Consider the following 10,828-nt stretch of genomic DNA (forward strand, 5'->3'; position numbering starts at 1 on the left):
GCCGCCCCTCACCTGGCTCCCCTCCCGCTGCTTCCGTGGCCTGCGGCACCCCAGCTGCCCCCACTGGCCCTCTGTGCTGCTCAAGGGTCCCTGGGCCAGGTCAGGACAGCGCCCGCCTCCACCCACCCTCTGGAGCCTTCTTAGACTCAGCAGTCCCTCATGCCTTCCTCTTTTCAGAAATCTGGTGCTTTTCTGTAATTTTAAAGATAAATAGGACCCTAAGGAAAGACAGACCCCGTTTTCTCCGCGCCCTCCCCCAGCACCCTGCAGGCCACAGCGCTGAGGGCTGGAGCCCGTCGCCTGCACCAGCCCCGTCACGGTATCAGCAGGACCCACCTCTGGTGCTGGTACCTGGACCACTGAGGTTCACGTCACAGGGCGTGGAGCCTTCTTTCCCTTCTCTGACTCATTTTTCATGAGACTCTGCGTTCTCCAGAGTTGGCCCACTGGGTCTAAGGAGTGAACGCGCCCCTGGCTGGGAGCACGGTGCCCCATCGGATGCCAGGATCTGTGGGCTCACTGTGGCCTTCTCACTCTGCCAGGCCCTCCTCACCCAGGCACCGGCCAGAGAAGCTGCTCCAAGTCTGAAACCCAGGAACCAAGTCGGTCCCAGGACCCTGAGTCCTGCTTCCTCCTATTTGAGTGCAGTAAACCAGGGTCTGATGAACTTGGAAACCACACATGGAGTGGCAAGGAGTCCTCTTCAATCCTGCCTAAGTGGAGGGAGAGCTGGCCATGAGGTGTGACCTCCTGGCTGACCCACAGTCCTGTCCTGGGAGGACCCAATGCACTTCCAATTCACGGGCGGTGGCGCTGCAGCTGGACCTCACCTACCATGCATTCCTGTGGACTGTCTCCTCCTCCCCAGAGGCTCTCTGGGTGCCTCCGGGGTGGGGTGAGGGCCGTGGACTGTGCGTGGGGAGGAGGAATGTGCCCGTGTGGAGTCCCCCACAGAGGAGCGGCATGGGGTCGGTCTGGGAATGCCTTCCCGAGACCCTGTGCTCTCCCACCAGAGAGCTGTCTCCACACTTCCGTACTCTCCAAAACCTTCAAGATCTCTACCTCCGGACTCCTCAGGGAGGCGGGTCCGAGGCTTTCTCCCACGTCCTGCTCAGCGGCCTGAGGATTAACCCTTGCCCTGCTGCAGCCTGGCCTCTCGGTGGACAGGCCTGCCGTGCGCCTGGGTCTCACGCTTGCAGGACCGGTCATCTGCACACACTGCTGGGGTTCGTGCTCAACTTAGTAGTTAACTACACACAGCCACACTTTAGCTTATTATTTTAAATCAACTTTGCCTCTCTAAATAGGCTCTAAAATGCTCAAGGCAGTTTCCACTTTTCTGTTCCACAGCATTTAAAGATTTCCCAAATACACATTAGGACTCTTAACAGGGATAATATTTTTTAGCAGATGACCATTTTTCTTCTATGAACATGAACGGGTATTCTAATATGGTTCTGTTGTTCTAAGGTAAGCATAGGTTTTTGTGTGTTTGTTTTTGCAGGAGTATGTGTCCACGTTTTTAGTGGAAGTAGAACAATGCGATTTCTCTGCCAGCACAGCTGAGAGGCAGACTCCACGGCAGCTGCAACCGGGGGTGAGAGTGTCCACTCTGGCCTCAGGTGCGTGTGGACCTGGACGAGGGTTACGTAAACCAACAATAACACTCTCAGCCCCCAGCCGGCCGAATGGACCCTCCTCTTGGCCAAGGGCCTTCTGAGGTGCGCCTGAAAAACCAGTTTAGTGGCGTCGGGGGCGGAGGGGGAGGGGTGGACAGGCCACAGCATCCCCTCTCTGTTTGGAACTCAGGCACACGGGACTAGCCTCCACGAGAAAACGGAGCTCTTCAGGCCGACAGAGCGGACTCTGCAGCAGGAAGACGCCAAGCGTCAGCCTGATTCTGCACAGCGCCGCGTGACGGACAGCAGGCCCTGAAAGGGATCCGAGTACTTTATACCCAAGTATCTTTCTTTGGCATATTCTGACGTGACCCCACACAGCTGTCTCTTGCGAGAGACATCCGCATCCTATTGAGAATCCTTTTTTCCCTCTGCAGGGCTTTTCCCTGATCCAGAGGAGAATTAGCCAAGTACGGTGTCTTTTTGTCTGAGAAGAGCTCAAGGCTTCATCTGCAAGATAAAACCCTTGGTCTCCACGGCTCCCATCTGAACCCAGACATTCCTTTCCATTGATACCAGGGGTTTAGATAATAACTCTTTCAACAAATTGTCAATCAGAAAATCTGTAAATCTACCAGTGACCTGGAAACCCCCTTGCCACCGAGATGTTCTACTTTTCTGGACCAAACCAATGTGCCCCATACATGCACTGATGTCTCTGCCTGTAACTTCTGCCCTGAAAATGTATAAAGTCAAGCTGTAAACCAACGACCCCAGGCACACGTTCTCAGGACCTTCTGCTCCTCACATTGGCTCAGCATCAATCCCGGCCGATCGTTTACAGTTTGACTTTTTAGGTGGACAGTGAGAAGACTCTGGCTCTGCCTCTTTGCATGTCGAGAGGGAATTTCATGAGCTCATTCCTGAAGAGCACTCAGGGCCCATCAGGCATCAAATGCTGAACAGATGCTGTCTGGAGTTACTGTGGGGGCGCGTCACGTCAGGGCACAGGAGTTTAAAAGCACCACATGTTTAAAATTGTGCCCAAGTCCTTCCCCTTCCTTGTACCTGGAGCCCGTGGGTCCGTCTGTCCGGCTACAAACCTGGAAGAAAAGACCCGTCGGCCGTCCCGCCGCCTTGGAAGTCGGCTATGGGCCACTGGTGCAGAAGCAGCGTCTTCTCTTCCTCCTAAAGCAAAACAAGTAAACAACAAGTGAATACTTGAAAGTTGCGAGATAGTCTTTCACCAGGAGATAAGAAATCCCCGCTCGGAGCTACGTGTTCCTCTCCTTAAACTGTCTGCTGTTGCCACAAATGGCTGTCAATCAACCTGACACTGCCGGACCGGCCGCTGTAGCCCGCATTCTAAAGCAAACGATATACAGCCAACTAGCAGCTTGTATACTTTTAATGTAAATTCGTGGCAGACAACTCAGGAACTGCCTCTTCTTTCCCTTTAGAACCCCACTCGTAACTGCCTCTAATTGGAGCAAGCGTAGGGCCGCTTGGCCCAGGTAAACTCTCTACTCATTCTGATGTTGCCTCAGCTTCTTCCTTTTAGGCTGACATCATTTTGCTTTTGACTTTGCTACAGTAGGTAGCTAGTCGAAGGTGAGCAGGGCAGGAGGGGCCCCTCCACCAGGAACGTCAGCCTGTCTCTAAAATAACAATTGGTCTCAGCCAGCCCCAGGGAAAGGCCGTCTCCCAGGAGACAGAAAAAAGCCTAAACCAGGTGATGAGCAGCTTCCCAGTAAGATCTCAGGGGCTGGGCGAGGGGCTCAAGCTCTCACACCGAGAGGTAAATGGCAGTTTCACTGGTCTGCGACCTTCCTCTAGGGACACTCGACTGGAAAGGGAACACCTCAAGGAGCACATGTGCAACTCCAGTAAACACACTGGGCATGCGTCCCCTCCCGCGTGTGGGCAGCCACTGTACACCCAAGGGAAGCATCACGGGGACCCTGGAGGCCTGCCAGTGTACTGAGGCAGCCAGGCGGGAAGGGGTCCCCAGAGGATCTCTGAGGGCCTTCGCACGGGGAGGAGCCCGCCCCTCCTCTTCCCGGGAGAACCTGGGATTCCATCGGGGGGCTGAGAAGGGCACAGGCAGGACACGCTGTCACTTCACCGAGCGTCTGTTTCCTCTTTTCTTCCTTTCACCCCTTAAACGTTGCCTCACTCCTCACATTGTCTATGAGCCTCATCTTTTGTGGCAGTGTGACAAGGACCCTGTCTTTAGCTGTGTTAAGCAAAAGTCCCACCAAGTATGAAACCCCAAGTCAAAGGTTGAACCCCACACGTGATCTCCCCAATCCCCCGCGTGGCCCTCTTCCGAGAGTCCTTTCCTTCCTTCCTTTTCTGCTCTAAAGCTCTTTAATAAACGCTCACCCCTGCTCTAAGACTTGCCTCAGTCTCTCCTTTTGCCTTATGCTCCCCAGCTGAAGTCTTTTTTCTGAGGAGGCAAGAATCGAGGTTGCTGCAGCGCCCTGCGGGTTTGCCGCTGGGAACGTACTTTGGCGGTGCACGAGTCCGCTAGGTTCTGCGCTGACAATTTGGCTCTATCTAATTACAGATATTGCAGCTAATTTCTGAACTACTATGTCACAAAAAGTCTATGACGACTCCCCTAACATAACTGAGAGGTGTTTCAATGATATGAAACATCTAAGTTGGTTTTACGGTCTAAAGCAATGTGACGAAAAGCATGTCAAAGCCTCGGGGACGCCGCGAGAGCTGCACTCAGTTCACAGCTGTACACGCTGCACCGAGAAGGGTCTCCGTCAACAGTCCAACTTTACATCGTAAGGAACTAAAAACCCCAGCGGAAGGAAGGGCACAGACAGAACAGAAAAACAATGAAGAAAATCTACCGTTTAAAAGTCGGTTCTTCAAAAAGAGCAAAAAAATTGACAAGCCTTTAGCTGACTAAAGTAAGTGACGCAAGAGAAGACGTCACCGCCGGTGTCGGGGAGACGAAAGGGGTTGTAAGAAAGTCCGACGAGCCTTGGCGCACCAACAAATCAGACGACCTAGAAAAAATGAACAAACCCCTGCAAACACACCCAAACTGACTCAGGGAGAAATAGAAAATCTCAACAGACTCGTAATAGATAGATTAGCAATCAAAAGCCTCCTAATAAAGAAAAATCCTGGACTAGATGGCTTACCAGTGAATTCTACCAAACATTTAAGGAAGAATTAGCAGCAATCCATACAAACTCTTCAAAAATTTAAAGACAAAGAACCACTCCCAAGTTCACTCTATGAGGCCAGCATTACTCTCATACCAAATCCAGATAAAGACATCACAAGAAAAGAAAATTATGGACAATATTCCTTATGAATACAGACACAAACATCCTCCACAAAAGATTAGCAAATGAAATCCAGCAGCGTATTAAAAGATGACTCATATGACAAAGTGGGGTCTGTGAGAAAGGCAAGGGTGGTCCACTGCGCGCAGATCAGGGCTCAGCGTTAACACAACAAAGGAGAAAGCCTCGTGACCAGCTCAATGGATGGAGAAAAGGCGTCTGACAAAACCCAATGCTATTTCATGATAAAAACTCTCAGAAAACTCAAAATAGAAAATTCCTCAACACGATAAAGGGTCCCTATGGGAAGCCCACAGCTCGTGTCACATGCAATGGTGAGGCGGAAGCTCTCACTAAGAGGATCAGGACAGTCATGGCCCCCGCCGCTACTCCACACCACACCGGGGGCTCGAACCAGAGCTATCAGACAAAAACAAGAAATAGAAGTATCTAAATTGGAGAAGTGGTAAAACTCTCTCTACTCAGAAATGACATGATCCTATATATGGAAAATCCTTACAAATCTACAAGAAGGCTATTGGAGCCAAATAATGAATTCAGAAAAGTGGCAGGGCACAACAGTAAGCTGTGTTTTTATTTACCAGGAATGAAAAATCCCAAAAGGAAATTAGATAGAAAGTGCTACAGACTGAACTGTGTGCCCCCAAAATTCATCTCCTGAGACTCTACCTCCCACTGTGGTGGTCTCTGGAGACATGGCCTTTGGGAGGTAATGGGGTTAGATAAGGTCATGAGAGTGGGGTCCCCACGATGAAATCAGCATGCTTTAAGAAGAGACACCACTGAACCCAGGAGGCGGAGGTTGCGGTGAGCCGAGATCGCGCCATTGCACTCCAGCCTGGGTAACAAGAGCACTCCATCTCAAAAAAAAAAAAAAAAAAAAAAAAAAAAAAAAAAAAAAAAAAAAAAAAAAAAAATAAAAAAAAAAAGGAGAAAAAAAAACAAAGAAAAAAAAAAAAAAAAAAAAAAGAAGAAACACCAGAGACCCTGCTGTCTCCTCCTGTGTGCCACGTGTGCCACATGAAGGCACAGTGAGAAGGCGGCCGGGCGTCGGTGGCCAGGAAGACGTTCTCCACCAGAACCCAGGCACGCCGGCACCCTGATCCAGACTTCCAGGTCCAGACTGTGAGAAATAAATTTCTGTTGTTTAAGCCATCCAGTCTGACCACTCCCATTCATCACAACACCTTAAAAAAGTTAAGTACTTGGAACATCCAGTATTTTGTTACGGCAACCAAGCTAAGACAGAAAGCACTCCCATTCATCACAACACCTTAAAAAAATTAAGTACTTGGAAATAAATCTAACCAAACAGGTGAAAGACTTATATGCTAAAAGCTATAAAATGTTCCTGAGAGAAATTAAAGATCTAAATTAATGAAAAGCTAACCCATATTCATGGATAGGAAGCTTTAACAGTGTTAGAATGTCAATACCACGCAAAGCAGTATTCAACACAATCCCTATGGGTTCCAACAGTCTTTAAAAAAAAAAAAGTCTACAAAATGATCCTCAAATTCATATGGAATTGCAAGGGACCCCACAGAGCCAAAACAATCTTGAAAAAAAAAAGCAGAATTGGAGCACCCACACTTTTCAGCTTGGAAACATATCACAAGCTACAGCCGCTCAAACAGCACTGGCAAAATGATGCCCATTTAGGCCAGTGACACAGACCAGAGAGCCCGACAGAAAGCCTTGCATTTCTGGTCAAATTATTTTCAACAAGGGTGCCAAGAACATTCACAAGAGAAAGCACAGTCTCTCCAAGTGGTGCTGGAAAAACTGGATATCCACAAGCAAAAGAATGATGTTGAACCTTTACCTAATACCATATGCAAAAATTAACTCAAAACAGATCAAAGAGCTAAACTCAAGAGTTGAAGCTACAACATTCTTAGAAGAAAATCATAGAGAACCTCCTCAGGTATTGGATGTGGCCATGACCAGGGATGTGACACCAAAGACGAGGCAACAAAGGAAAAAACAGACAAACTGGACCTCTAAAAAATCAGGAGCATTTATGCATCAAATGCCAGGATCAAATGAGTGAAAAGTTAACCCAGAGGATGTCTGCTAAGGGACTGACATGCAGGCTCTGTCCTGAGGCTCTCTGACCACGTACCCCGCTCCGTCACAGCCCTCACCATCCACAGGACCTTTCACAGGGCCCTGCAGGAGCCGCATGAGTCAGCCGGGATTCTTGGTCACAAGCAGTAAAAATCTACTCTGGTCTTCCTGGGCAGCACCAGGGGGAGGCCAAGCCCAAGGCCAGGAAGCTACATCTTGCCCGCACGCGGGATGGCAGGCTGGCAGGGCGGCGGGCCGGGCAGAGCAGCCTCAGCTGGCCTCTGTGCTCTCCACTCTGGCTCCAGAGGCAGCTCTCCATAGAGCTCAGATCTGAGCTTTCTGGGGGAGCCAGCCTAGGAGGGTCCCTCTGCCAAGACCACATTGGATGAGGAGGCACTCCCCAGGAGGAGGCCAGCATGGGAGAGAGGCTGGGGTGGGCTGCACAGCCCAGAGGCCCCGACATGGCCTTTTCAGAGTCAGGCCAAGAAGCTGCGTGGGGCGTGCATCTGAGGATCCCAGGCAGTGGCTTCCGTGGCCCTGCCCGCCATCTGTGCCTGCTGTCCGATACCCCACTCCCCTGTCCTCCTCCCACTGGAGATTTGGGTTATGGGGCTCTGCTTCTTGTAGAATGGGCCCTTTTTATGGGCTCTCTGTGGCTGACTTCTGATTCCTGGTTAGAGCCGAGGCCGGCAGAAGAGAGCTCAGAGTGGGCTGGTCTGGCTCAGCCCTGGTCTGAAGACTGACCCAACCCTCGAGTCTCAGCCTCTTCCCAGGAAGAGGGAGCTGCCTCCTGTCCCCCAGCAGGGAGCTGCGCCCACAGACCTGTGAGCCCAGGAGCACGAAGCCGTCACCAACTCCAGAGCCTGCTCGGGAAGCCCAGTCCATAAGGCAGAGGCTTGTCCTGCTGGCCTGTGCCCACGGAGGAGCCGGCCAGGCTCCTGCTCTTGGAGAGGCCTGCAGGACCCACCCCAGCACCCACGCCCAGTCTCCTTCTACAGCCCTAGGAGATGCACTCCTGAGTTCACGGGGCTCCTCCCTGGGTTGCCCCATCCCCTAGGCCTTGAGGGTTCTGCTCCCCACCACCCCACTCTGCCCCAAGCCACCAGAGGCCCAGCCCCCGCCCCACCCTACCCTCTGCTCGCCGTTCCTCAGGGCACCCTCTCTCACCGCAGGTGGGGCCTGTGCCCCCTGCCTAGAATCCAAGCCCCTCAAGCAGCGATGGTGTGGGCCTCGCTCCCCCTCCCCTGCTGTGTGTCTCCAGGGCTGAGAGCACCTCGATGCATGTGTGTTGCTGGGGGAGGTCAGAGCTGAGCACTGAGCCCAGAAGGGGCCCCCGCAGTACTGAGCTGAGGACCCCCCTTCACTCCCTCCCCTCCTTGGCTGGCGCTGGTGCACCCCGTGGGAGGCCTGTGGGGGCTGTCTGTCTGCCTGTGGGAGTCTCCCCAGTCCTTTCCAAAAGACCCGCTGGAGGCCTCAGTGGGAGCCAGGGGCCCCCTCCAGGCCTGACGCACCTGCTTTCTGGCCTCTGTCCTGTTGATGATGCGGATGAGCCTCTGCAGGGCACCCTGGGCCTTCTTCCTGTACACTGCCGAGGACAGGAGTGGGAGCCAGGCATTCCAGTAGTGCCGCGCGGCCAGCATCACCAGGGTGCTGCTGCCCGCGATGCCTCCAAATCTGAAAGAGGCAAGTCGTGACGCGGGAGCTCCGCCTGGGCCCAGCTGGAGCTGCTGGACCAGGAGGGACGGGCCCGTCCACACGCTTGCTCCCTCCCGGGCCTGTGGCTCGCTCAGGCATCCCTGCTGCGTCCTCTGCAGTGGGCCTTTCTGGGCAGCGCAGGGCCAGACCCTCGCCAAGGCCAGGCTGTAGGAGCCCAGGCCCCACAGGCAAGAGGGGGCCACCACACCTCCTTGAAGACTGCACCCGCCCTGGCCACGCCGTCCACCCTGCCCCCGCTGGTGGGAGCCCTCCCTTGGACCCACAGAACAGCCACAACCTTGGTGAGCACAGGGTCCCGCACGACAGCGGAGTGTCAGAGGCCCCACAGTGCCACCCCAGCTGCTTCACAGCCGCACACCTGGCGCTCTCCATGAAGGCCTTGGCCGCCACCAGCCGCAGCTGCTTCTGGCCCTTCAGGTTTTCCATGATGCTCCTGCCCTGGACAACCGCGGCCGTGCACAGCATCTCCGCCACCAGCTGGGACTCCACGCTGCAGGACACAGGGCCAGTGAGGACACGATGGCCCACCCTGGGCCCCCTCTCCCTCCCTGGGTCACTGTTGTTGGCCTGTGGCCTGCATAGGTGGTATCTAAGATGGGGCATCTCCTGGCCCAGAGCACACGTGCACAGGGCTCTGCCCTCCCTGAAACCAAGCCAGCCTCAGGGACTCGCCAGACTGCAGGGACACAGGGCAACTGGCCCCTGGCTTTCTAAGACCTGGAGCGCCCACGTGTGGCCTGAGCGCCAGAGAGAGCCGCCTGGGGTTGCTCTCAGAACCATGGAGCTGGGGTCACGTGGCAAGGGTGGGCGTGGGCTGTGGGGACATCCAGCCAGTGGACCCTCAAGACTGTGGCCCCAGCTGACTCTCACAGTTACCTCATGAGATGCCCCAACCCAAAACAAACCGGCTGTGTCCAGGCAGCCCCCAGAACCACGGGGCAGAATCATTGACTGTTTTTTTTAATGACTGTCTTTTTAACTTTTCAGGGGACTTGGCAGAACAGATCCACAGAACCGGCCCCTCTTTTGGGGCCCCTCCGCTCTACAGGCTCTGCTGCCCAGGCGCTCATGGAAGTCTGGCCTCAGAAGGTCCACTCTGCACCCAGAGCTCTGCCGGACACACACTCCTAGGTGTCACAGCAGCATCGGCTCCACGGCTCCTCGTCCTTGGATGGTGGCTGCCGCAGGGCTGCCATGGCTGGGACCGCAACGTCACATGGGCAGGGGGCACACCCACGAGGTTCAGCTCAGAGGAGGCACCGAATTGATTCCGTAAAAAAGATGCTGGTTCACAGGTAGACCCCCTTCACGGGCCAGGGGGCCAGAGCCAGGGATCTGCCTGCAGGAGCATACAGCCATGTCTGCCCCTCTGCCCCGACGGAGTCAAAGGAGGATGGCCCTGCCCCTTGGCCCATGCAAGCCGGTGGTCTGAGGCTGAAAACACCTTCTAAGGCAGGCATGGCGACCTAGCAGCCCAGAGAGGAGAGTTCAGTCTCCTGGGTACTGACTTTTGATCCACGTTACGCAGTTGCTGGGTGTTCTATAAATGCTGATGAGTGAGGACTGGTCCTTCCGTCTGTAGCCCTGCTGTCCTGTCAGCTGCTGAGAGAGGAATGGGAGACGTATCCATATTTTGCTTCCTGTATTTCAAGCTCTGCTATTAGGTGAACACACATTTAGCATTATGTTTTCTTGGAGATATATCAACCTGGGAGCGCCTGCCTGGGCTGTTTAACATTGCCACACCAGCTTTCTTGTGGCTGGTGCCTGCACAGTGCCTCTCTCCCATCCTTTTACCTTTAACCTGGGTCTCCACGTTTCAAGAGGGTCTCCTGTACGCAGTTCATCACCGGGTGTCGCTCCTACAGTCCGCGGGATAAACTCTGCAGACGTCCTGTACGCAGTTCATCACCGGGTGTCGCTCCTACAGTCCGCGGGATAAACTCTGCAGGCGTCCTGTATGCAGTCCATCACCAGGTGTCGCTCCTACAGTCCGCGGGATAAACTCTGCAGGCGTCCTGTCCGCAGTCCATCACCGGGTGTCGCTCCTACAGTCCGCGGGATAAACTCTGCAGGTGTCCTGTACGCAGT

At 53.9% G+C, this 10,828-nt stretch overlaps 1 protein-coding gene across 6 annotated transcripts in view; it reads right to left on the reverse strand.

Moving 5' to 3' along the window:
• CFAP46 (cilia and flagella associated protein 46) overlaps positions 1 to 10,828 on the reverse strand; it is a 123,004-nt gene that overhangs the window by 65,230 nt on the left and 46,946 nt on the right. For all 6 annotated transcript variants that reach the window (XM_037733135.1, XM_017513566.2, XM_017513568.2 and 3 more), the window contains exons 23-25: positions 9,096 to 9,227; positions 8,533 to 8,695; positions 2,723 to 2,807 (exon numbers count right to left, since the gene is read on the reverse strand). In XM_037733135.1, the coding sequence (XP_037589063.1) occupies positions 2,723 to 2,807; positions 8,533 to 8,695; positions 9,096 to 9,227 (380 nt within the window). The remainder of the gene's footprint in view (positions 1 to 2,722; positions 2,808 to 8,532; positions 8,696 to 9,095; positions 9,228 to 10,828) is intronic.

This window comes from Cebus imitator, unplaced genomic scaffold (genome assembly GCF_001604975.1).
Source record: "Cebus imitator isolate Cc_AM_T3 unplaced genomic scaffold, Cebus_imitator-1.0 Scaffold495, whole genome shotgun sequence".
Classification (NCBI taxonomy): domain Eukaryota; kingdom Metazoa; phylum Chordata; class Mammalia; order Primates; family Cebidae; genus Cebus; species Cebus imitator.